We start from the raw sequence: 27241 nt of genomic DNA on the forward strand, positions 1-27241 counted from the left end.
CTGAAATTGAACACCAGAGAACAAAGAGGAGGATCACAGTCAGGGGAGACAAGTTGAGGCACTACAATCCTCAACCACCATAAAAGAAAGCTCCAATGTCAAGCTAGTGACAATAAAAGAGCGCTTGTTGGGAGGCAACCCAACCTGAGGTAGTTTTCTTTTCATAGCTTTTTCAATAAAAATGTTGAATAATTGATATGCATTGCAAGGAGCTAAGTTTGGTGTTGCACACCAAAAACAACTTAAGGGAGAATGGAGGATTCTAAGTTTGGTGTTCCACCAAAACCTCATTCAAAAGCACATTCTAACTTCCTGCACATTGCTAGTTCCAAGCAATCTAACAGATTATTCAACCACTTAACTGCTTTTTAGTCTTAACCTCATAACCTTTAGCAAGGACACAAGATTTTGCCTAGAGTTAAACTACTGTATCCAGAGAAGTGGCAAGAAATTAAGTTTGGTGTTCCCACTCCAAATTAAATCCACAAGCCACACTCAATTCATGCATACTAACTGGTCATCTAAGGGCTTGAGAAGCAAGCAACTTTTGAGAATTGTGCAGGGAATGCAGCATTTCTTGGATGAGGCTTCTATTGTTGCCCCCTGGTTTGGTACTGGCTAGTTTTGAGAGTGCGTCAGCTCGGGCATTCTGTTCTTGGGGTATGTGACAGACTTCATATTCTCCTAGCTGTCCGAGCTGTTCCCTGGTTTTGTCCAAATATTTTTTTATGGTTGGATCTCTGGCTTGGTAGCTCCCTGCTATTTGTGAAGTGACTACTTGCGAATCACTGAAGATGATAAGCTTTTAAGCTCCAATCTCTCTAGCCAGCTTCAAACCAGCTAGCAGTGCCTCATATTCTGCTTGGTTGTTTGAAGCAGGGAACCCGAATTTGAGGGAGAGTTCGATTTGGGTTCCTTGGTCGCTTTCAATTATCACACATGCGCCGCTTCCAGTTTTATTTAAGGAACTGTCCACGTAGAGACTCCATTCTGTGGGGGGTTCTGGGGTGTCCGTAAATTCTGCGATGAAGTCGGCCAGGTATTGTGACTTGAGCGCTATCCGAGCTTCGTATTGAAGATCAAATTCGGACAACTCCACTGCCCATTGCAAAATTCTGCCTGCTAGGTCTGTTTTCTGCAAAATCCCTTTTATAGGCTGGTTAGTCCGAACCCTAATGGTATGGGCTTGGAAGTATCGACGAAGTTGTCGAGATGTTACACTACAACAAACAAGGCTTTTCGCAACGGTCAAAAACCGTTGCCGTAGATTGAAAAACCGTTCCCAAAACTTTAGGCAATGCTTTGGCAACGGTTTTTGACCTGTGGTATATGCGGCCGTTACCAATGCTCAAAGGCAACGGTTTTTTACCTAAGGTAACAGTAACAGAAAAACCGTTGCCACAGTTAGTGCCTAAGACAACGGTTTTGACAAAAAATTTTAAACAACGGTTTTGATCCGTTACTCAATAAGCAACGGTTTCGAACCATTCCTATTAATATGACAACGGTTTAAAACCGTAACTGGATAGGCAACGGTTTTAAACTGTTGTCGTTTTATTATTCACATAGCCAACGGTTTTAAACCGTTACCGTTGATGCCAGGTTTCGGCAACGGTTTTTGAACCGTTGCCAGTTTATAGCCATCTATGACAACGGTTTTAAAGCGTTACAGTTGATGTCATTTTCGGCAACGGTTTTAATTCCATTGCCATTTTATAGTCATCTAAAACAACGGTTTTAAAGCGTTACCTTTAGAGTCGCGTTTTGGCAACGGTTTTATTATGTAGTCCTCTTTGACAACGGTTTTAACACCATTGTCTTTTGTAACTATTGACAACGATTTTTTTGTGATATATAATTTTTTATTTACAATAGTTTTCTCATGAATTAAATTAATTTCAGTTTTTTTTTAATTGTTTAGTGTCAATAAATATTCTAAACTATTTGAATTAAGTCACTAAAGAAAAATAATTGAATATTTTCCATCAAATTTAACTTAAAAAAATTGTTGTAAGATCCACAATATCATCTAAGTTTGCAAAAAATATAATAACAAAAGAGAGAGTTGAAATAGCTAAGTAGCAAATAGTCATCATGTCCACAAGTTCATGACTTTTACCCTATAACATTTGCTTTTAAAAAGTTGACCTTAATCAAGTTCGATTTCCACTTCAACATAGTTTTCCTGTAAACATAAAAAAAAAAATCAAATATAAAACTACACATCTTTAAGATATGATAACATATAGAAACTTTAACAACAAATAATACCTCTTCATGCGCATCATTATTGTTCGGATCCCCTAAAGTGCTTCCTAATTGAGCAGCTAACATGTCAAGGTCCACTCCTGAGCTTTTTTGTTGCAGCATCATCTTAACAAGCGATTTTAGTTCATCTACTTCTTTTTGCATCACATCAACCTTATTCTCTAATGTTGCTTTTTCAGTTGCATGTTGCTGCTTAAGGGTGGCAATTTCCTCATTTTTCTTCAACAAAGTTGGTGTGGTTACTCTTCCGTGACATCGCACTCTCCCTGCCTTCTCTTTCCCAAATATGGATTGGAAAGCTCTAATTGCTGATTCTTTAGACTTTTTATTCTCAGCTTGCAAATGTGCCTATATTAATGTGAAGAAAAATAATAGTAATAAAATAAGAGTAAATACACAATTGGACTAAAGGCATATATCATTTGACAACATCAAAACAAATAATAGAGATTAAAAATAATGTCAAGATTCTTTAACTCAACGCAAGCATAAAAATAACCACAAGTGATGGACAGATTGCCAAGATACAAGAAATCCATAACCTATTTTAACCAAATTAACTCCTAATTAATACTTACTATAACATCCAGAGTGTCTTCATCCAATGATTTTCCCTTTGTGCTTTGGCGAGTCTCAACAAACATTTCTGCTTGAGTAGGTGGTTCATTATTTTCCTTAGAAGCAGCCTATAAGTCCAATTCAAATAGCATTTATATAGAGTTAAAAGGAACACCACACATACACAAACAAATTCACAAAGAATTAAAAATTGTACCAATCTTGCACGTATTCTTGCAAAATTTATTGGTCCCTTTCGATGCCTAAATTTCTGTTGTGCCCTATTTTTCTTATTCTGCGCAGACATTTTCTACATAACAAGAGACAAGTATTATCAACAAATCATCAAACTTCACTCATATGTGTATATAATATAATTGCATAAACAATTACACTAAGTTTCACATGTCTTACCTTAACTTTCTCAGTTCTCCAATAAGCAATTAACTTGCGAAAATGACTCTCAGGTATGCTCTTAGGACGATTTTTCAGCATCTCATTAACACATTTGTATGGCAGAAAATGAGTTTGCTTTATTGTAGTCTTATACCTTCTCCAGTTGTCATTGATACGAGCAAGGACCATCCTCTTTCCTTCAGTTGGAATAATAAATTTAGCCTATAAAACACAATTATTTTTTGCTAGTAAGAATAAAATACATGTGTACATTTCCAAATACTTTCTAAAAGAAACAAGACTAAAGTTTTCACTTGAACATATTCCCAAATGGCTTCTTTATCTTTAATTCCCTTCCAATTTGTGTAAATTAATGGACAAAAATCTGAATTCCTTGCCACTGTGCCCAAAAATTTGCTCAAGTTGTTTACAACTTCATCAGTAGGACCAATTGCCTCTCCTTCACTATCTAGAGTAATTTGTTCTCTATCTTCCAACTGTCTTGCATGAATCTTCAAGCATTGTGTAGGTCCTCGTGTTTTCTTCACTATTGTCTCTATACAAAGATATTAATTATATATGACATTTTATAGCATTAAACATGACATTTCTGAATTTAAACAAATAGCAAAATCAACCCATATGAACTCACTAAAATCAAATCAGCACTAATCAAGATCACTTTATATGAATTAAATGGTAGCAAGCAGAAATGGCAATCAGCAGCGATATAAAAATTAGCATAATAAGCCATTAACAAGGATAAAACAGCACGCACTATACAATTTGAGAAGAGAACATTCCAGGCATCAGCAGTAACCAAAAAGTTCAACCTAAATCCACTACAAATCAGATATGACTTCCTAGTTCCTAACCACCTATAATCCACTAAGCATGCATAGCTAAATCGACTAATTTAACAAAAACTGAACAAACTAATTAAACTAAGAAACTATAAACAGGGAAAAAAATTGAGAAATTTCAACAGCACTCTGGCAGTAAATAGGACATTTCTGAATTTAAACAAACAGCAAAATCAACCCATATGAACTCACTAAAATCAAATCAGCACTAATCAAGATCAATTTATATGAATTAAATGGCAGCAAGCAGAAATGGCAATCAGCAGCGATATAAAAATTAGCATAATAAGCCATTAACAAGGATAAAACAGATATAATTTCCTAGTTCCTAGTTCCTAAACGTAAGTTCCTAGTTACGAGGTTCTTTAGCAAAATCGGGATGAAGCCTGTCAAAGTCTTTCCATGATTGGCCATCAGCTGGGTGTCTTAACTTTCCATCCTTTGAACGATGTTCATCATGCCACCTTAATGATTCAGCTGTTTTGGAACACAGGAACAGCTTCTTAAGCCTTGGAATCAAGGGAAAATGCCTCAAAACCTTCGCAGGCACAGGTTTTTTCTTCAAATTATCAACTTCTATATCTACCTCAACATTTTCTATGTACCTGGAAGCTCCACAAATTGGACAAAATTCATCATCTTCGTATGTATCCCGGAACAGAACACAATCGTTGGGACAAGCATGAATTTTATTATAACCAAGTCCTAAATCTTTTACCATGGCCTTGATTTTATTGAAAGAATCAGGAATATTCAAATGAGGAATCGCTTCTTTCAGTAATTCAAGTAGAGCGGTAAAGGATGTGTTGCTCCAACCATTAAGAGTCTTCAACAAATACAATCGGATAACGAATGATAATGTCGAAAATTTTTTACAGCCAGGATATAACTCTTGTTTTCCTTCTTCAAGCAAGTTATAAAACTTTTTTGCATCTTCGTTTGGCCCATCAGCATCTTTATCTCCTTCAAGCACATGCCGAAACGTCTCGTTTAGCAGCCCATGAATGTCGTCGACAAATCCTTCATGGACTTCACTCTCATCGGATTCACTGTCCATGTGACTTATCCTTTCGCCGTGATGAACCCACACAGTGTAACCTTTTTGAAATCCCTTACTTATTAAATGATCATAAACTTCATCCCTTCGCCCCCAACTAAAGTTATTACATATAGAACAAGGACAAAAAATTTCTTGTCCTTGTGGTCTACCTCTAGAAAAGGCAAAATCCAAAAATGAATTAACACCATGTTGGTAACCCTCAGTATGTCTTGGTAAACTAGTCCACCCTTTGTCCATTACTTTGTCAACTAAAATAAAAGAACACGGGCATATGTTTTAGACTAACTATAAGTGATTTTTTCTAATCAAGAGCTTATTGCTTCTAAAAAATTTCTAGAAGTCAACCACACATGTTCGAAAGAGAACATCTCAACCAATCAAGAGACTAACAATTTTTATCTAACAAACTATGCAAAGAAGCTTAAGCAAACAATTAATCAGTAAATATTCTTAACAATTAAATGTTCAAACAAATTTAAAAAGATAATATATTAAATGATTTACCTGTAGTGTAGCTCAATGTCTAAGGTAATCACAGCTACAGAGAGATCCGCTATTTGATTCTCTTTTTCTGGTTTTAAAGAGACAAACTAAAACAGCAACAAAAAATAAAAATATAAGTAATTCATAACCAGATTTTTTAACAAAAAATTCACTTTTAAAACCAGTTTTTAGAAATCTTATTTTCAAAAGTGATATATAACTAAAAAATCAAAATAGAATTATCAATTAGCAGAATAATATTATCATTACTCTTTAAATTTTAGTTCACAAACTAACACATCGTAATTTCAATTCTGGTTGATAAGAAGATTTTAGAAAAGAAAGAGAGGAAGGGGTGGTTCCTAATGTGTGATGAGTCACAAGTGACACATGTTGAAAATGACAGGCTGATATGATATTGGTGTGGGGGTTCCCTTCACAAGACATGCATCAGGCACCATAATTAATTATTAAGAAAAGTAGATAAAAGGGGCACCCAAATAAATAAGACAGTAAACAATAATATTAATAATAATGATGAAAGAAATAGAAAATAACAAATAGAAAATGCTAGCTGTAAAGAATGGTGCAAAGCAAAGAGCGAAGGATTAGAAGAATGAAATAGAAAATAACAAATACAAAATGCTAGCTGTAAACAAGTAGCCATTTGAACTTTGAAGAATGAAAGCAACATATGTGGGACTGTGTTTAAGTCTATGTGGGACTGTGTTTAAGTCTATCTGTCTAACAATGACATCCTCCAAACCCATATAATAATTATTATTTTGGATATAATCGGAATTAACATTTCATGAGAATTTCAATTGTTTTTGTTGTTAATAAAAACCTTGCTTAAGGTTTGATTTTTGTGCATTATGATGAGTCAGCGTCCAGCAGTCACCTACCTGTCAATCCTGATGGGTTGGAACTTCATTATTTGTTAACAACAAATTAAAGAAATATGTATTAGCTCAAATGAAATGATGATGTTTTTGGTTTTCTGCTAAAGCTTAGCTAGCAATATGCTACATGCTTATAAAATTGATATGCTTAAGAAAAGAAGAGCAGAAATCGGAGAAGCAGCAAGCCAGATTGCCATTAAAACCAGTATTACATACATATGTTCAAAGGGGTCATCGATTGGAATTTGGTCATTGTAACCGCGAATCAAGAATGGGGAGCATCTATAAGCATCACATTTTCCATCAAATATTTAAAATAATAAATATTTATCCTGGTTAATTGAGGCATGTAGGAAGAAGAGTAGAATTTATGCTGATCTCTAAGTCAAATAGTTGGAATAAGCATGAAATTCCTCTGTTATCCCAGATGAAACCAACCAATATGAAAAGCAGTCCACAACTCACTCAAATAATAACATTATACAAGGCTAAAATAAACAAAGCAGATACAAGCAGTCCACAACACACTACTCACAGATAATAAAATTCAAACCACAAGTACCCAGTCGAAATTCAAACCAAATTCAAACCAGAACCAAAGCTCAGTCAACATTCAACCCTCATCTTGCTCATGTTCACAAATATCACCACTTTCCACAGCTAACAAAAATACCCAACAACCAATCAAGCCCTAACTAAGAAACAGAAAATCAGAGAAGGAAACTTACCACAGATGACAACCCACAAACGGCCAATGCAGCAAACCAGCAGCAGCGAAGCAACAGCAGCAAACCAGCAGCAGCCAAACAAAACACTGAAGCAGAAGCAGCAAGGTAGAAGCAGCGAAGCAGAAGCAGAACAGGGGAGATCAAGGACGCCGTGGAGAAGCAGTGAAGCCTCGGAGACGGGAGAAGCACCAATGCCGCGGAGAGGAGAGACTCAGCGACGCCGGGAAGAAGGAGGCAACGGCGATTCGGGAAGAACACAGCGCAGCGACGATTTGGGAAGAACGCAGCGCAGTGACGATGATGGTGCGAGGATGGTGAGTTACGATTTGGGGCTTCCTGGTGACTTGCGATGATGGTGCGATTTACGCCTTCATGGAGAGCTGTGGTGCGATGCGTCTCTGATTCTGATGGCTGGGTTAGGGTTCGGTTGGTGGAAGGAGGAAGAGCGTTCTTCGCTCTTTGCTGCTTTACTTCGAAGAGAAGATGAGGGCTTAGCTTTCTTATTACTTTAATTTCTTCGATCAATTCGCTGTATTTCTTTATGAATTAGGGAAAAATTGTTATTTTAATTTTATTTCTTTATATTAATTTTTATTATATATTTATAATAAAAATATATAATATTTATAATAAATATTATATATTATAATATTTATAATAAATATTATAAATATATAATATTTATATATATTTATATATTTATAAATATATAATATATATAAATATATTATATATTTATAAATATATTTATAATATTATATATTTTTATTATAAATATATAATATTTATTATAAATTTATTTTAGCTTTATATGTTCAAAATATAATATTTTTTATATATTTATAATAATATATAATATTTATAATAAACTTATTTCAATTTTATTTTTTAAAATAATATTTGTTATTTATTTATAGCAATAGATTTTGAGTATTTTATAAATTCAATATTTATAGACAAAATAATTTTAATTTATATAATTATCTGAAATTATTTTTATTAGTATTATTGTTTAATTTGTATAATTATTTAAATAATATTAGAAAATAGTTGTTTCATAAATAATTGTTGTAATGGTTGTAAAACCGTTCTTTAAAATAGTCAAAGAGAACGGTTTTATTTTGTTACTATAGCATAATGAAAAAATGAACTTCAACAACACTGTAAAAACCGTTGTCTAAGACAATCTAATGGAACGGTTTTAAAGTGTAGCATTTCGGCAACGGTTTTAATGCGTTTCTTTTGTGCAATTCTTTAAACAACAATAAAAAACCGTTGCTTAAATCCAACTCATGGTAACGGTTATAAAATCGTTCTTTAAAATAGTCAAACAGAACGGTTTTACTGTGTTGCTAGAAATTGATGAAAAATGAAATTCACCAGTAACACTTTAAAAAATCGTTGTCTAAACCTATCTAAGAGAACGATTTTAAGGCGTTGCAAAATTTGGCGTTGCTAAAGGCCATATTTGTTGTAGTGTTAGTATGAGGGCGTATGCAAACTTTTCTATTTTTTGGTAGTTCAACTCGGACCCTTATAATGATTTACTGATAAAGTATGTGGGTTGTTGCCCACTGTTGTCTTCTCGAACTAGTGCTGAGGCTACTGCCTGACTTCCTACTGCGAGGTACAATGTGAGTGATTCTCCTTCCCGTGGCCGAGTTAGGATAGGTGGTTGTCCCAGGAATCTTTTGAAATTTTGGAAGGCTTGCTCGCACTCTTTTGTCCATTCGAACTTTTTTCCCTTCCTTAGAGTAGCGTAGAAGGGGAGAGATCTTATTGCCGATCCAGCTAGAAATCTGGACAAGGCTGCCAACCTCCCGTTGAGTTGTTGTACCTCTTTGACAGAAGTCGGGCTCTTCATGTCGAGTATGGCCCGGCATTTATCCAGATTTGCCTCTATTCCTCTTTGTGTGAGCATAAAACCCAAGAATTTGCCAGCTTCTACTGCGAAGGTGCATTTTGCAGGATTGAGTCGTATGCCATGCCTTCTTATAGTGTCGAACACTTGGGTCAGGTCGGATAATAGCGTCTCCTCACTTTGTCTCTTTATTAACATATCGTCCACATAGACTTCCATGATTTTTTTGATGTGATCGGTAAAGATCTTATTCATTAATCTCTGATAAGTAGCTCCCACGTTTTTGAGACCAAAAGGCATGACGATGTAGCAGTAGTTTGCTTTTGGGGTTAAGAATGAAGTTTTTTCTTGGTTGGGTGGATACATTGGGATTTGGTTGTATCCCGAATATGCGTCCATAAATGAGAGGTATTTATATCCGGAGGAGGCATCTACCAGAGCATCGATACTTGGGAGTGGATAAAGATCTTTTGGGCAGGCTTTGTTGAGATCAGTGTAATCGGTGCACATTCGCCACTTCCTATTTGATTTTTTCACCAAGACGACGTTAGCTAGCCATAGTGGATACTTGACTTCTCTTATGAATCCTACTTCTAGTAGAGCTTGTATGTGCTCTTCCACAGCTTGGGATCGTTCTGGCCCGAGCTTTCTTCGCCTTTGTTGTACTGGCCGAGATCCTGGGTAGACCACCAACTTGTGGCACATTAATTTGGGGTCTATACCCGGCATGTCTGCAGCCTTCCATGCAAAGAGGTCGACATTATCTCGTAAGAACTGTACGATTGATTCTTTTATGTCTCCCTTTAGGTTTGTACCAATATTGGTTGTTTTGTCCGGGATATCTCCGATCTGGACTTTTTCTATTTCACCTTCGGATTGTGGGCGGAGTTCTTCCCGCCTCTAAACTCCACCGAGTTCGATTGTGTGGAATTCTTCTCCTCTGCCTCTGAGGTTTAGACTTTCGTTGTAACAGCGGCACCCCATCTTCTGGTCTGCTTTTATTGTAGCTATCCCTTCTACAGTTGGAAATTTCATGCACAGATGTGGAGTCGAGACTATTGCGCTGAGCTGATTCAATGTTGTCCGACCTATTAGGGCGTTGTAGGCTGAGCTCACGTCGACCACGATGTAGTCTATCTTGACTGATTTTGATTGGTTCCCTTTCCCGAAGGTTGTGTGTAGTGATATGTATCCAAGTGGTTGAACTGGGGTGTCTCCCAGTCCGAACAGACTATTCGGATATGCTCTGAGTTCTTTTTCTTCCAGGCCGAGCTTGTCGAAGGCAGTTTTGAACAAGATCTCGGCGGAGCTCCCTTGGTCTATCAGGGTGCGATGGAGATTTGCGTTTGCTAGTATAATTGTGAAGACCATGGGATCGTCGTGTCCTAAGATGATACCAGATGCGTCTTCTTTGGTGAAAGTAATTGCAGGAATGTCGGGTGTTTCCTCTTTCCCCTCAACATGATACACTTCTTTAAAGTATCTTTTGCGAGATGATTTGGAGATTCCTCCTCCCGCAAATCCACCGCGTATCATATGGACGTGTCTTTCTGGTGTCCGAGGTGATTGCTCTATTGGTCCGACATCTTCGTCCCTTCTTTTTTTTCTTTCATCATCGTCCCCGGTGGCCAGATACTGATCTAGTTTTCCCTCTCTTACTAGTTTTTCTATGATATTTTTTAAGTCAAAACATTCATTGGTGGAATGCCCGCGGATTCGATGGTACTCACAATATTCGGTCCGGTTTCCTCTTCCTTTCTTGCCTTTGAGTGGTCAAGCTGGGGGTATTTTTTCAGTGTGGCAAACTTCTCTGTAGACGTCCACAAGGGACACCCGAAGAAGGGTGTAATTGTGGTATTTTTTTATTTTTCCCCATGTCGATCTTCCTTCTTTTTGGTCTCTTTATCCTTGTCCCAGGAGGGATAGGTGAATCCGAATTTTGAGGTCTCTCCTAGTCGAGAATTTTCCTCCATGTTGATGTATTTCTCTGCTTGTTCTTGCACTTTGTTCAGAGATGTGGGGTATTTTTTTGATATAGATTGGCTAAAAGGTCCTTCTCGCAGGCCATTGATGAGGCCCATGATGGCAGCCTCTGTTGGTAGGCTTTGTATGTCTAGGCATGTTTTGTTGAATCTTTCCATGTAGTTACGAAGACTTTCCCGATCTTCTTGCTTGATTCCTAGTAGACTTGGGGCGTGTTTAGCCTTATCTTTTTGGATGGAGAATCTGGCCAGAAACTTCTTGGCTAAGTCGTCGAAGCTTGAGATGGACTTAAGAGGTAGATTGTCAAACCATCTAATTGCTGTCTTTGTTAGAGTAGTTGGAAAGGCTTTGCAGCGAACTGCATCTGAGGCGTTGGTGAGGTACATTCTACTTCTCAAATTGCTGAGATGATGGCCGGGGTCTGTAGTGCCATTGATAAACCACTATTTTATGGTTTATCTTGTGCTCAATTGAGTGGATTTCATCAACTCTTTACCCACTTATTCATATTATTTGCATGGTTTTATATTTGTCTTCCTAATTATGTGCTTTGATTGAAAACATGCTTCTTTGATCTTATATTTGCTTATTATTAATCCTCTCTTATTACCATTAGATGCCTTGATATGTGTGTTAAGTATTTTCAGATATTATAAGGCAGGAATGGCTTGGAGGATGGGAAGAAAGCATGCAAAAGTGGAAGGAATGCAAGAAGTTGGAGAAATTGCTAAGCTGTCCAGCCTGACCTCTTCGCACTCAAACGGCTATAACGTTAGCTACATAGGTCCAAACGACGCGGTTCTAGTTGCGTTGAAAAGCTAACGTCCGGGGCTTCGATTTGATATATAATATGCTATAGTTCCCTTGACGCTAGGCGACGCGACCGCGTGATCCATGCGGCCGCGTCGCAGTGACGGAAATCAGTGCAGTTGAATTCGAAACCAGCGAATTCTGGACTGTTTTTGACCCAGTTTGCGGCCCAGAAAATACAAATTAGAGGCTATAAAGTGGGGGATTGCATCCATTCAGAAAGAGGCTTCCACACAATTCATAATTTTAGGAGTAGATATAGTTTTTATGATTTAGGATTATGATTTAGGATTTCTCTTAGTTTTAGGAGTAGCTCTCAATCCCAGGTTCTTTATTTTTATTATTTTCCCAATTTTATTTATGAATTCTTCTATGTTACAGATTACTCTTTGAATTAATGTTATTTGAGGTATTTCAGACTTATGATTGCTCTCTTTAATTTATTAATGCTCTGTGTTTATCCAAATTATTTTCATTCAAGTAGACTTTCTTTCCTTTTGGCTTTGGTTAGGTAATTGGTAACACTTGAGTTGTCAAACTCAGGAGTGGTTGAAATTGGCTGATTTTGCTTTAGCTAAGATTGCTCTAACACTAGTCTCTCCACATGAGTTAACTAGGACTTGAGAATCAAGCTAATTAGTCCACTTGACTTAACTAAGTGGGATTAAAATCCAATTCTCATCACATCTGATAAGGATAACAAGGACAGGATTTCCGGTTCTCATACCTTGCCAAGAGTTTATTTTACAATTATTCATTTATTTTTATTGCTTGAAAATATACCTGTGTGCATTGCCCAAACTTCCAAAACCCCCAATTTACAATCTTCATAACCAATAATAAGAACATACTTCCCTGCAATTCCTTGAGAAGACGACCCGAGGTTTGAATACTCGGTTATCAATTTCAAAGGGGTTTGTTACTTGTGACAACCAAAACGTTTGTACGAAGGGATTTCTGTCGGTTTAGAGACTATATCTACAACGCGACTGTTTTTATGACATTCTTTACTGGCAAAAATCCTAACGTCAAAATGGCGCCGTTGCCGGGGAATTGCAAACGTGTGCCTTATTATTGGTTATTGTAAATATTTTTTTTATTTTTGCTTGCTTATTTGTTTTTAATTTTGTTTTTATTTTTGCTTTTCCATAAATTAAGAGGTTATTTGTTTTTATTTAGTTATTAAAAAAAATTTCAAAAATTTGTTCTTAGTGTTCATCTTGATCTTCAAGTTGTTCTTCACGTTCATCTTGACCTTCAAGCTGTTCTTAGTTGTTTTCTTCGTTTTGATCTAAAAATTTGAAATTTGGTGTCATTTTTTTTGTTTTTCTCTTTCCTCATTAAATTCAAAAATATTTTTAATTAATTTTTTCAAAAAAAAATTCAGATTTTTATTTTTAAAATTTTTATCTTATCTTATCTTATTTCAAAAATCAAATTTCAAAATTCAAATTTAAAAATTTTCAAAATTTAAATTTAAAAATTTTCAAATTTCAAATTTCAAATTTCAAAAATTCAAATTTAAAAAATTTAAAATTCAAATTTCAAAATTTAATTTTCAAATTCAAAATTTAAATAACCTTTTAATTTAAATTTGTTTTTATTTTCATTTTTAATTTTTATTTTTCTACTATGAACTCTCACCCCTTTGGCTATGAGTCTAGTTACAATAACGTTGCATGAAGAAGAAATTACAATGAGAACAGGCATCAAGCTTGGAACAATCAAAGATGGGAGGAGCCACAAGGATTTGATCAACCCTCATGGCAACAACCACCTCCAATGGACTATCAACAACCACCACCATATGCCTATAAACCCTTTCCTCAACATGACTTTGGACCACCATACTCACAAGCTCCTTTCCACCATTTACCTCCATATGACCCTAACCTACATCCACCATACCAACCACCTTATGAACCAAATGAACCATACATAGATCCACCCCAAACCTCCATGGAGAAAGCACTTGCCGATCTAAACTCTACTATACAAGCTCTCTTCACCCAAATCAGACCACCAAATACCTTCAACAATCAACCCTCAAACTCTAGTGCACTTCCTTGTCAACCACAGAATAATCTCTCCATCCCATCACCACCATCCATGGAAGAGAACCCACATCCATCAATCCAAGAGCAAGATGATCCCAATTATGCTATTGATATGGAACAGGAAAGAAGGAATCATCTTCGCGAATCCATACTTCATAAAGAGCTAGAGGAGGCCCTACGGGTAAGGGTAGGAGAGACCCTTGAAGATGAAAGAATAGTTGAAAGGAGTTGTCATAGAAAGAAAAACATCGAGGATGAGTACGATTTTATACTTAAACAACTGGACAAAGCAGCAATTATTAAAAAGGAAGAAGTGGTTGCAGACTTAAGAGATGCTGTACCTCCATTGGAAAGTCCAGTCACAGAGCCTCCTTCCACGGTGTTTGATGTTGATGATGAGATGAGCGTACAACCTCCAAGGCAGATCATGGTTGAAGATTTTGTAGAGGTTGATCAAGAGGTAGAAGATGTTAAAGAAGAGCACAAGGGAGTGGAGCTTGAAATTACCTTGCCAAAGTTGTTAGAAACCCCTCCCCCTAAGTTACCATCATCCTTCACAACATTCAAGTGGGTAAAATTCATATCCCATAGCTTTCTAATCCCACTTGAATATGGGCTACTGGAGACGGATGGTCAACTTAGAGCTCTTTGTGACATTAAGAGTAAGAGGAAGATGGCCAGTGGTAAGAATTGTCCTGCAAGGTTCATCATGGTTGGAAGCTTTAAGTTTAAACGCAAAGGTTGGTATAAAGCTCAACTGAATGGGTCTAGGAAGCTGTTTGGTCGCTGCAGTGAGAATTCAGATCACCTTTCACCCGGCTAGAAAAGTGCAGATCGAGACAAGAACGGGTGTAAAAGTAAAGTTTGGGATCCTGGAATCTGTTCTGACATTTGTCACCCCAGGAGCCTAAGAATCTGTTTGAAGCTTCTTAAGGGCTTTACATGCTTAGTTTGGGACCCCGGAGGCTACTGAAAATATAAACATTGGTGGGGATTCCTGGATCAGTACAAGCACAAGCCACCATAGCAGGAATCTCATCAAATGAACAACTTAAGGACTATAACTAAAAGTGCTAGGTGGGAGACAACCCACCATGGTATGATCGTCCTTTTTCATTTTTATTTAGTTTTATTTGTTTTTGAATTTTATTTTATTTTGTTATATTGAACCTGGAGATTTGCATCACATTCATATTAACACTGCATTCTGCATTTTTCAGATTACAAAAAAAAATAAAAAAATAAAGCGAGCATGCGACGCGACCGCATCAGCGATGCGTCTGCGTCGCACGGAGATGGGAGACAATATTAATATGAACAGAGAGTTACGCAGGAGCAGCGCTGGAGGCGTGCCAATGGCACAAATCGCCCCACGCGACCGCGTCGCTGATGCGACCGCGTCATATGGGAATAATGGCCTCCCACGCGACCGCGTGACCCACGCGGCCGCGTGACCTGAAATCGGCGTAAAAAGGGTGTATGGCCGAAAGTTGAGCTGGAGTTGGGCTGGACTCGTGCTGGTAGCCCAAGCCTCACCACACGAACGTGTGCCCTACGCGTCCGCATCATATCCCCATGATGGTCACTCACGCGATCGCATGCCCCACGCGACCGCGTCACCCTGGATTTTGGCAATATTGAGTTTTGAACAGAGAGTTGTGCGACCGCGAGGCTGCACTCGCGCCACTAGCACAAACAAGTCACGCGATCGCGTGCCTCACGTGTCCGCGTCACCCAACCTTATCGCGCACCACGCGACCGCGTCACCCATGCGACCGCGTCGCTTGCGCCGCACAACATATCCAAATCAGCCAATTTTCTTATCTCTTCTTCTCTAATCCTTATTTTTCTTATCTTTTCTTATTTCCTTCTTCTTCCTTTCTTATTTTCCTTCACCTCCATTCTATTTTATTTGCATATTTCATTCATTGCATCTTAATTTTGTGCATATTTTTATTTTCTTTTCTAAAATTAATTATTTTTCTCTTGGTGTTAAAATTTTCTTATTTCACTGTTGCAATTTTCTCTTGAATTATTTTGGGTGCTTCATGACTTGTTTAATTCTGATTGAGTAATATTATTCAAATCAATGCCAATCTTTTATATCTGTATTACTTTTGCATTGACATGAATTTATATTATCTCTCCTTCCCCACTCTCTTCCCTATGTTACAAATTTTTGCACTCTTGATCTGCCATGTACTTCTATTGTTTTCTCACTTGCATGTTGTAGCTACCATGTAATTGAGACCCTTATCATTTGGCATTAACCCATACTTCTTTTATTTTTTTATCTCTATTTCTGGGTTACTCTTCTTCCCTTTTTCTTTCAGGATGGCATGTACTTCTATTGTTTTCTCACTTGCATGTTGTAGCTACCATGTAATTGAGACCCTTATCATTTGGCATTAACCCATACTTCTTTTATTTTTTTATCTCTATTTCTGGGTTACTCTTCTTCCCTTTTTCTTTCAGGATGGCCACTGATGAGCGGATATTTTATACGCTTTTTGGGGATAATTTCATATAGTTTAGAGTATGTTTTAGTTAGTTTTTAGTCTATTCCTAGTAGTTTTTAGGAAAAATTCATATTTCTGGACTTTACTATGAGTTGTGTGTTTTTCTGTAATTTCAGGTATTTTTCTGGCTGAAATTGAAGGAGCTGAGCAAAAATCTGATTTAGGCTGAAAAAGGACTGCTGATGCTGTTGGATTCTGACCTCCCTGCACTCAAAGTGGATTTTCTGGAGCTACAGAACTCGAAATGGCGCGCTTCCAATTGCGTTGAAAAGTAGACATCCAGGGCTTTCCAGCAATATATAATAGTCCATACTTTGCACAAGAATAGATGATGTAAATTGGCGTTCAACGCCAGTTCTCTGCCCAATTCTGGCGTCCAGCGCTAGAAAAGGATCAAAAACTGGAGTTGAACGCCCAAACTGGCACAAAAACTGGCGTTCAACTCCACAAATGGCCTCTACACGTGAATTGCTTAAAGTCTCAGCCCCAGCACACACCAAGTGGGCCCCAGCACACCAAGTGGGCCCCAGAAGTGGATCTCTGCATCATCCATCATAGTCCACTCATATTTTGTAACCCTAGGCTACTGGTTTAGTATTTAAACAACTTTTAGAGACTTATTTTGTATCTCATGACATTTCAGATCAAAACTTTGTATTCTCTGACGGCATGAGTCTCTAAACCCCATTGTTGGGGGTGAGGAGCTCTGCTGTGTCTCGATGAATTAATGCAAGTACTTCTGTTTTCCATTCAAACACGCTTGTTCCTATCTAAGATGTTCATTCGCGCTTAACTGTGATGAAGGTGATGATCTGTGACATTCATCACCTTCCTCAAATCATGAACGTGTGCCTGACAACCACCTCCGTTCTATATACGATTGAATGAGGATCTCTTAGATTCCTTAATCAGAATCTCCGTGGTATAAGCTAGAACTGATGGCGGCATTCATGAGAATCCGGAAAGTCTAAACCTTGTCTGTGGTATTCCGAGTAGGATTCAAGGATTGAATGACTGTGACGAGCTTCAAACTCCTGAAGGCTGGGCGTTAGTGACAGACGCAAAAGGATAGTAAATCCTATTCCAACCGGATCGAGAACCAACCGGTGATTAGCCGTGCTGTGACAGAGCGCGTGAGCGTAGTTTTCACTGGGAGGACGGAAGGTAGCCATTGACAACGGTGATCCACCAACACACAGCTTGCCATAGGAGGACGTGCGTGCATGAATCAGAAGACAGAGGAAAGCAGGGATTCAGAAGACAAAGCATCTCCCAAACTCCAACATATTCTCCATTACTGCACAACAAGTAACTTTTAATTTATGCTCTACTGGTTACTCACAATTCAATTGATAAACATAATTGACTTCCTGACTAAGATTTACAAGATAACCATAGATTGCTTCAAACCAACAATCTCCGTGGGATTCGACCCTTACTCACGTAAGGTATTACTTGGACGACCCAGTGCACTTGCTGGTTAGTGGTACGAGTTGTGAAAAGTGTGATTCGCAATTTGTGCTACCAAGTTTTTGGCGCCGTTGCCGGGGATTGTTCGTGTTTGAACAACTGACGGATTATTTTGTTGCTTAGATTAGGAAAAATTTTCTCTTTTTTGGTTTAGAGTCTTTTATTATTTATCCCTTGTTAAAACACTTTAAATTTATAGCTCAGTTATTTAGAACGTGGTGTTTATGTTCATGATAATTGGCTATCATATTTTTTAAAAAAACCTTTTTCAAAAATAATTTTTCTATTAAATCCTGTGCCAAACTTTAAGTTTGGTGTTTTCAAAAATAATCTTTCTTAAAATTTTTGAAGGTCCCATAACTCATTTGGCTAGAGCATTAATTTGATTGGGTTAGAATCTTTTATACTCTTTTCAAAACCTTCTTTTTCAAAAAATATTTTTTCTATTAAATCTTGTGCCAAATTTTAAGTTTGGTGTTTCCTTGTTGATTTCCCTTTGATTTTCGAAAATTTTGGTTTGGTTTTCTAAAAATTTTAAGTTTGGTGTTCTTCCTTCATGTTCTTGTGTTCTTGTGAGTCTTCAAAGTGTTCTTGAGTTTCCTTGTGTCTTGATCTAAAAATTTTAAGTTTGGTGTTCCTTGGTGTTTTTCCTCCAAAATTTTCGAAAACAAGGAGCATTAGATCTAAAAATTTTAAATCTTGTACTATCTTATTGTTTTTCTCTCTCCTCACTAAATTCAAAAATATCTTTTCAAAATATCTTTTCTAACTTCCTATCTTTTCAAAATTTGTTTCAACTAACTAACCAACTTTTTGTTTGTTTCTTAACTTTTTCAAAACTACCTAACTAACTCTCTCTCTCTCAAATTTTCGAAAATATCTCCCCTCTTTTTCAAAAATCTCTGTTTTTTTTTAACTAATTATTTTTAAATTTTTTTACGAAAAAAAAAATTTTATTATTTCAAAATTCAAATTCTTTTTAGTTATTTTATTTTATTTAACTATTTACTTCTTATAAAATAAAATAAATAAAAAGATAAATCAGTCCAAGTTATATCCATAGATCCATCATGGACATAAGTGGAAATGAACAGTCCAGGAGGACTCTGGGGTCATATTCTAACCCCTCTACTGCTTCATATAGGAGTAACATATGCATACCCTCCATTGGAGTTAGTAGCTTTGAGTTGAATCCTCAGCTCATTATCATGGTGCAGCAAAGTTGCCAGTATTCCGGTCTTCCACAGGAAGAACCTACAGAGTTTCTGGCACAATTTTTACAAATTGCTGACACAGTACATGATAAGGAAATAGATCAGGATGTCTACAGACTATTACTGTTTCCATTTGCTGTAAAAGATCAAGCCAAGAGGTGGTTAAATAACCAACCAAAGGCCAGCATAAGAACATGGAAACAGCTGACAGAAAAATTCCTGAATCAATATTTCCCTCCAAAAAGGATGACACAGCTAAGGCTGGACATCCAAGGCTTTAAACAAGGAGATAATGAATCTCTTTATGATGCCTGGGAGAGATACAGAGAGATGCTACGAAAATGCCCCTCTGAAATGTTTTCAGAGTGGGTTCAGTTAGACATCTTCTACTATGGGCTTGCAGAAGGAGCTCAGATGTCTTTAGATTACTCAGCTGGTGGATCTATCCATATGAGAAAGACAATTGAAGAAGCTCAAGAGCTCATTGATACAGTTGCCAGGAATCAGCATCTGTATCTAAGCAGCAACCCTTCCATGAATGAAGAGGTTAAAACAGTAACTGCTGAATTCAGTACTGTAAAACAAGCTGCTGAATTCAATCAGCAATTAGATTTTCTAACAAAGCAGCTAGCTGAATTCAAAGACAGGTTACAGGAGACAAGGATAGCTAATATACATATGGAAGAACAGTTTAAGCAAACAAAGCAGCAGCTATCAAAGCAAATAGCAGAAGAATGCCAAGCAGTTCAATTAAGAAGTGGGAAAACATTAAATACCCCACCTCAAGGCATCAAAAATTCAAGAAATGAGCAACCCACCAAAGATTCCCCTGAGGACAGTAAGAGCCCAGGGAAAAATAATTCTGGCACTAAAACGCCAGAAAATGGGTGGAAGGCTGGCGCTGAACGCCCAGACCATGCCCAAAACTGGCGTTCAGCGCCAGAAACAAGGCAGGATTGGCGTTCAACGCCAGAAATGGGCAAGAATCTGGCGTTGAACGCCCAAATGGGGCAGAATCCAGCGTTGAACGCCCAACAGGGGCACATTTCTGGCGTTTAGGCGCCAGGAACAGACAGTGAGCTGGCATCTAACGTCACTCCAGCTTCTGACTCTGGCATTCAATTGCCAATGAGGGATCAGACACACACAAGTGCTGATAACAACCCCTCTAAAAAGGCTTCTTTAACCACTAAGGTTGAGGAATATAAAGCCAAGATACCTTATCCTCAAAAACTCCGAAAAGAGGAGCAGGATAAGCAATTTGCTCGCTTTGCAGATTATCTAAGGACTCTTGAAATAAAAATTCCATTTGTAGAGGCACTTGAGCAAATACCTTCTTATGCCAAGTTCATGAAAGAGATCTTGAGTCATAAAAAGGAGTGGAGAGAAACAGAAAGAGTTCTCCTCACTGAAGAATGCAGTGCAGTCATTCTGAAAAGCTTTCCTGAAAAGCTTAAAGACCCTGGGAGTTTTCTGATACCATGCATATTAGAAGGTGATTGCACCAAGACAGCTTTATGCGATCTTGGGGCAAGCATCAACCTAATACCTGCATCCACTATCAGGAAGCTTGGCTTAACTGAAGAAGTTAAACCAACCCGGATATGTCTCCAACTTGCTGATGGTTCCACTAAATACCCATCAGGCGTGATTGAGGACATGATTGTCAGAGTTGGGCCATTCGCCTTTCCCACTGACTTTGTTGTGCTGGAAATGGAGGAGCACAAGAGTGCTACTCTCATTCTAGGAAGACCCTTCCTAGCAACTGGACGATCCCTCATTGACGTCCAGCAAGGGGAAATAACCCTGAGAGTCAACGATGACGAGTTCAAGTTGAACGCTGTCAAAGCCATGCAGCATCCAGACACATCAACAGACTGCATGAAAGTTGACCTTATTGACTCTTTGGTAGAAGAGATCAACATGGCTGAGAGTCTCGAATCAGAGTTGGAAAACATCTTTAAAGATGTTCAGCCTGATTTGGAGGATTCAGGGGACATGAAAGAGCCTCTGAACTTTCTTCTGAAAGAGGAAAAACCTCCTAAACCAGAGCTCAAGCCACTGCCACCATCCTTGAAATATGCATTTCTAGGAGAAGGTGACACTTTTCCAGTGATCATAAGCTCTGCTTTAAATTCACAGGAAGAGGAAGCACTTATTCAAGTGCTAAGGACACACAAGACAGCTCTTGGGTGGTCCATAGGTGACCTTAAGGGCATAAGCCCAGCTAGATGCATGCACAAAATCCTACTGGAGGATAATGCCAAACCAGTGGTTCAACCACAGAGGCGGCTAAATCCAGCCATGAAGGAAGTGGTGCAGAAAGAGGTCACCAAATTACTAGAGGCTGGGATTATTTATCCCATTTCTGATAGCCCCTGGGTGAGCCCTGTTCAAGTCGTCCCAAAAAAGGGAGGCATGACAGTGATTCATAATGAAAAAAATGAACTGGTTCCTACAAGAACAGTTACAGGGTGGCGCATGTGTATTGACTACAGAAGGCTCAATACAGCCACCAGAAAGGATCATTTTCCTTTACCATTTATAGACCAGATGCTAGAGAGACTAGCAGGTCATGATTATTACTGCTTTTTGGATGGCTACTCAGGCTATAACCAGATTGCAGTAGATCCCCAAGATCAAGAGAAAACAGCATTCACATGTCCATCCGGAGTGTTTGCTTATAGAAGGATGCCCTTTGGGCTATGCAATGCACCTACAACCTTCCAGAGATGCATGCTCTCTATTTTCTCTGATATGGTGGAAAAATTTCTGGAAGTCTTCATGGATGACTTCTCAGTATATGGAGACTCATTCAGCTCCTGTCTTGATCACCTGAAACTTGTTCTGAAAAGATGCCAAGAAACCAACCTAGTTTTAAACTGGGAAAAGTGTCACTTCATGGTGACTGAAGGAATTGTTCTTGGGCATAAAATCTCAAACAAGAGAATAGAGGTGGATCAAGCAAAAATAGAGGTAATTGAAAAATTACCACCACCTGCCAATGTTAAGGCAATCAGAAGCTTTCTGGGGCATGCAGGATTCTATAGGAGGTTTATAAAGGATTTTTCAAAAATCGCAAAACCTCTAAGCAATCTGCTAGCTGTTGACACGCCATTTGTGTTTGACACAGCATACCTACAGGCGTTTGAAACACTGAAAGCTAAGCTGGTCACAGCACCAGTCATTTCTGCACCAGACTGGACATTACCATTTGAGTTAATGTGTGATGCCAGTGATCATGCCATTGGTGCAGTATTGGGACAGAGGCATGACAAGCTTCTGCATGTCATTTATTATGCCAGTCGTGTTCTAAATGATGCCCAGAAAAATTACACAACCACAGAAAAAGAACTACTTGCAGTGGTTTACACCATTGACAAGTTCAGATCATACTTAGTAGGATCAAAAGTGATTGTGTATACTGACCATGCTGCTCTTAAGTATCTACTCACAAAGCAGGATTCAAAACCCAGGCTCATCAGATGGGTATTGCTTCTGCAAGAGTTTGATATAGAAATAAGAGACAGAAAAGGGACAGAGAACCAAGTAGCTGATCATCTGTCCCGGATAGAGCCAGTGGAAGGGACGTCCCTCCCCTTCCTTGAGATCTCTGAGACGTTCCCTGATGAGCATCTATTTGCCATTCAGGAAGCACCATGGTTTGCCGATATTGTAAACTATAAAGCTGCAAGGTTCATACCCAAGGAGTACAATAGAATACAAAAAAAGAAACTAATTACTGATGCAAAGTACTACTTGTGGGATGAGCCCTATCTCTTTAAGAGATGTGCAGACGGAATTATCCGTAGGTGTGTCCCCAGAGAGGAAGCACAGAGAATCCTATGGCATTGCCATGGATCTCAATATGGAGGCCATTTCGGAGGTGAGCGAACAGCCACCAAGGTCCTCCAATGTGGCTTCTATTGGCCCACACTCTATAAAGATTCCCGAGAGTTTGTACGTAATTGTGACAGTTGCCAAAGAGCTGGTAATCTGCCTCATGGTTACGCCATGCCTCAACAAGGAATCTTGGAAATAGAGTTGTTTGATGTATGGGGAATTGACTTCATGGGACCTTTCCCACCATCATACTCAAACACTTATATTCTGGTGGCAGTTGACTATGTATCAAAATGGGTTGAGGCTATTGCCACACCCACCAATGATACTAAAACAGTGCTGAAGTTCCTCCAGAAACATATCTTTAGCAGGTTTGGTGTCCCTAGAGTGTTAATCAGTGATGGGGGCACTCACTTCTGCAATAAACAGCTTTACTCTGCCATGGTTCGGTATGGAATTCGCCACAAAGTGGCCACTCCATATCATCCACAAACCAACGGGCAAGCTGAAGTCTCTAACAGAGAATTAAAGAGAATCCTGGAACGGACAGTAAATACCCGTAGAAAGGATTGGGCAAGGAGCTTGGATGATGCTCTGTGGGCTTACAGAACAGCATTCAAGACCCCTATAGGGACCTCTCCATACCAACTCGTGTATGGTAAGGCATGCCACTTGCCCGTGGAACTGGAACATAAGGCCTATTGGGCAACCAGATTCCTAAACTTAGATGCCAAATTAGCAGGAGAAAAACGATTGCTCCAGCTAAATGAGCTAGAGGAATTCAGATTCACAGCTTTCGAAAATGCCAAGCTTTATAAAGAAAAATAAAAAAAATGGCATGACAGAAAGCTGTCATCTAGAATCTTTGAACCAGGACAGAAGGTTCTGTTGTTTAACTCTAGACTCAGGCTATTCCCCGGGAAACTAAAATCCCGGTGGAGGGGACCATACGTGATTACAAGTGTATCACCATATGGTTATGTGGAGCTTCAAGATATTGATTCTGATAAGAATTTCATTGTCAATGGACAGAGAATCAAGCATTATCTTGAGGGCAACATTGAGCAAGAATGCTCAAGGCTGAAGCTAGATTAAAAGCTCAGCAAGGTCCAGCTAAAGACAATAAAGAAGCGCTTGCTGGGAGGCAACCCAGCCATGGGGCAACAATCCTCTAAGCATTTTGCCCTATTTTTATTTTTATTTGTTTATATAAAGTTCACTGACACTAAGGTAAAGAATCATTTGCATAAGTTTACAGGGTTACAGAAGGAAGCTACACACAAAACAGAGATAGGGAGCTTACTGGCAAGAAAACGCCAGTGAAGGCCATTTTGGGCGTTCAGCGCCCAAAATGGGCATCCAGTGGGCGCTGAACGCCAGTAAGGATAGCTATCTGGCGTTCAACGCCAGAAAAGGGCAACAACTGGGCGTTGAACGCCCAGGAGGGCAGCATTTGGGCGTTGAACGCCCAAAACAGGCAGTGTTTGGGCGTTCAAACACCAGGATGGTGGGGAGGAGCTCTCCTTCTACCCATCTCCTTCTTTTTCTTTTGCTTGAGGACAAGCAAAGCTCTAAGTTTGGTGTGCTTATCCGTGATCACTAAGATCATGGCCCCTAAGTTAAAACAACCCACTCAAAGAGGAGCAAGGGCGTGATTTAAAGGAACTGAAGCGCCAGAAATTCTCTCTTGAAGGACCAAGCACCTCACAGACTAGAGGAACATCCACTTCCCAAACCTCAAGGTTGTTGAGTTCTAATCTTAGCCTTAACTCTGTGATAACTGTTCTTATTTTAATTTTACCTTAGGAGTCATATAGTAGTAATTAGTATCTATTTTGATTTTATCTCCAATTAAGCTATAGTTTATTTTTCTCATCATCATTAAACATGAATAAAGTAGTAGATCTTTTGAATAAGAGGCAATAAAATTTCGAGTTTTAATAAGAGAAATTCTAATTAGTTAAATGTGGTGGCAATGCTTTCTGTCTTCTGAATGAATGCGTGAACAGTGCATATGTCTTTTGAATTTGTTGTTTAAGACTGTTAAATATGTTGGCCCTTGAAAGAATAATGAACATGAGACATGTTATTGATAATCTGAAAAATCATAAAAATGATTCTTGAAGCAAGAAAAAGCAGCAAAGAACAAAGCTTGCAGAAAAAAAAAAAAAAGAGAGAAAAAAAAAGAAAAAGCAAGCAGAAAAAGCCAATAACCCTTAAAACCAAAAGGCAAGGGCAAATAAAAGGGATCCCAAGGCTTTGAGCATCAGTGGATAGGAGGGCCTAAAGGAATAAAATCCTGGTCTGAGCGGCTAAACCAAGCTGTCCCTAACCATGTGCTTGTGGCGTGAAGGTGTCAAGTGAAAACTTGAGACTGAGCGGTTAAAGTCAAGGTCCAAGTGAAAAGAAGAGTGTGCTTAAGAACTCTGGACACCTCTAATTGGGGACTTTAGCAAAGCTGAGTCACAATCTGAAAAGGTTCACCCAATTATGTGTCTGTGGCATTTATGTATCCGGTGGTAATACTGGAAAACAAAGTGCTTAGGGCCACGGCCAAGACTCATAAAGAAGCTGTGTTCAAGAATCATCACACTGAACTAAGAAAATCAATAACACTATCTGAATTCTGAGTTCCTATAGATGCCAATCACTCTGAGCTTCAATGGATAAAGTGAGATGCCAAAACTGTTCAGAAGCAAAAAGCTACTAGCCCCGCTCATCTAATTAGAATCTGAGCTTCATTCAAAAACTCTGAGATACTATTGCTTCTCAACCTATTAGTCTTCTATTTTATTTGTCTAGTTGCTTGAGGACAAGCAACAGTTTAAGTTTGGTGTTGTGATGAGCGGATATTTTATACGCTTTTTGGGGATAATTTCATATAGTTTAGAGTATGTTTTAGTTAGTTTTTAGTCTATTCCTAGTAGTTTTTAGGAAAAATTCATATTTCTGGACTTTACTATGAGTTGTGTGTTTTTCTGTAATTTCAGGTATTTTTCTGGCTGAAATTGAAGGAGCTGAGCAAAAATCTGATTTAGGCTGAAAAAGGACTGCTGATGCTGTTGGATTCTGACCTCCCTGCACTCAAAGTGGATTTTCTGGAGCTACAGAACTCGAAATGGCGCGCTTCCAATTGCGTTGGAAAGTAGACATCCAGGGCTTTCCAGCAATATATAATAGTCCATACTTTGCACAAGAATAGATGATGTAAACTGGCGTTCAACGCCAGTTCTCTGCCCAATTCTGGCGTCCAGCGCCAGAAAAGGATCAAAAACTGGAGTTGAACGCCCAAACTGGCACAAAAACTGGCGTTCAACTCCACAAATGGCCTCTGCACGTGAATTGCTTAAAGTCTCAGCCCCAGCACACACCAAGTGGGCCCCAGCACACCAAGTGGGCCCCAGAAGTGGATCTCTGCATCATCCATCATAGTCCACTCATATTTTGTAACCCTAGGCTACTGGTTTAGTATTTAAACAACTTTTAGAGACTTATTTTGTATCTCATGATATTTCAGATCAAAACTTTGTATTCTCTGACGGCATGAGTCTCTAAACCCCATTGTTGGGGGTGAGGAGCTCTGCTGTGTCTCGATGAATTAATGCAAGTACTTCTGTTTTCCATTCAAACACGCTTGTTCCTATCTAAGATGTTCATTCGCGCTTAACTGTGATGAAGGTGATGATCTGTGACATTCATCACCTTCCTCAAATCATGAACGTGTGCCTGACAACCACCTCCGTTCTATATACGATTGAATGAGGATCTCTTAGATTCCTTAATCAGAATCTCCGTGGTATAAGCTAGAACTGATGGCGGCATTCATGAGAATCCGGAAAGTCTAAACCTTGTCTGTGGTATTCCGAGTAGGATTCAAGGATTGAATGACTGTGACGAGCTTCAAACTCCTGAAGGCTGGGCGTTAGTGACAGACGCAAAAGGATAGTAAATCCTATTCCAACCGGATCGAGAACCAACCGGTGATTAGCCGTGCTGTGACAGAGCGCGTGAGCGTAGTTTTCACTGGGAGGACGGAAGGTAGCCATTGACAACGGTGATCCACCAACACACAGCTTGCCATAGGAGGACGTGCGTGCATGAATCAGAAGACAGAGGAAAGCAGGGATTCAGAAGACAAAGCATCTCCAAAACTCCAACATATTCTCCATTACTGCACAACAAGTAACTTTTAATTTATGCTCTACTGGTTACTCACAATTCAATTG

The 27241-nt window shown here is 38.6% G+C and overlaps 1 protein-coding gene across 1 annotated transcript; it reads right to left on the reverse strand.

The window, feature by feature from the left end:
• Positions 1 to 2149: 2149 nt before the first annotated feature.
• LOC148565031 (uncharacterized) lies at positions 2150 to 2912 on the reverse strand. Its single transcript, XM_088487555.1, has 3 exons — positions 2847 to 2912; positions 2272 to 2616; positions 2150 to 2185 (listed from the first exon to the last, which is right to left on the reverse strand). Exons 1-3 carry the CDS (start codon positions 2910 to 2912, stop codon positions 2150 to 2152), a joined length of 447 nt encoding a protein of 148 aa, XP_088343681.1.
• Positions 2913 to 27241: the final 24329 nt, after the last annotated feature.

Source organism: Arachis ipaensis, chromosome B5 (genome assembly GCF_059453495.1).
Source record: "Arachis ipaensis isolate K30076 ecotype BB chromosome B5, ASM5945349v1, whole genome shotgun sequence".
NCBI lineage: Eukaryota > Viridiplantae > Streptophyta > Magnoliopsida > Fabales > Fabaceae > Arachis > Arachis ipaensis.

Excerpts from the sequence above, each read along its gene's own strand:
- LOC148565031 (XM_088487555.1), bottom strand. The coding sequence starts at position 2,912 with ATGTTTGTTGAGACTCGCCAAAGCACAAAGGGAAAATCATTGGATGAA. Across the intron at positions 2,617-2,846 it reads AAGACACTCTGGATGTTATA|GCACATTTGCAAGCTGAGAA; the intron begins GTAAGTATTAAT and ends ACATTAATATAG. Across the intron at positions 2,186-2,271 it reads ATAATGATGCGCATGAAGAG|GAAAACTATGTTGAAGTGGA; the intron begins GTATTATTTGTT and ends TTATGTTTACAG.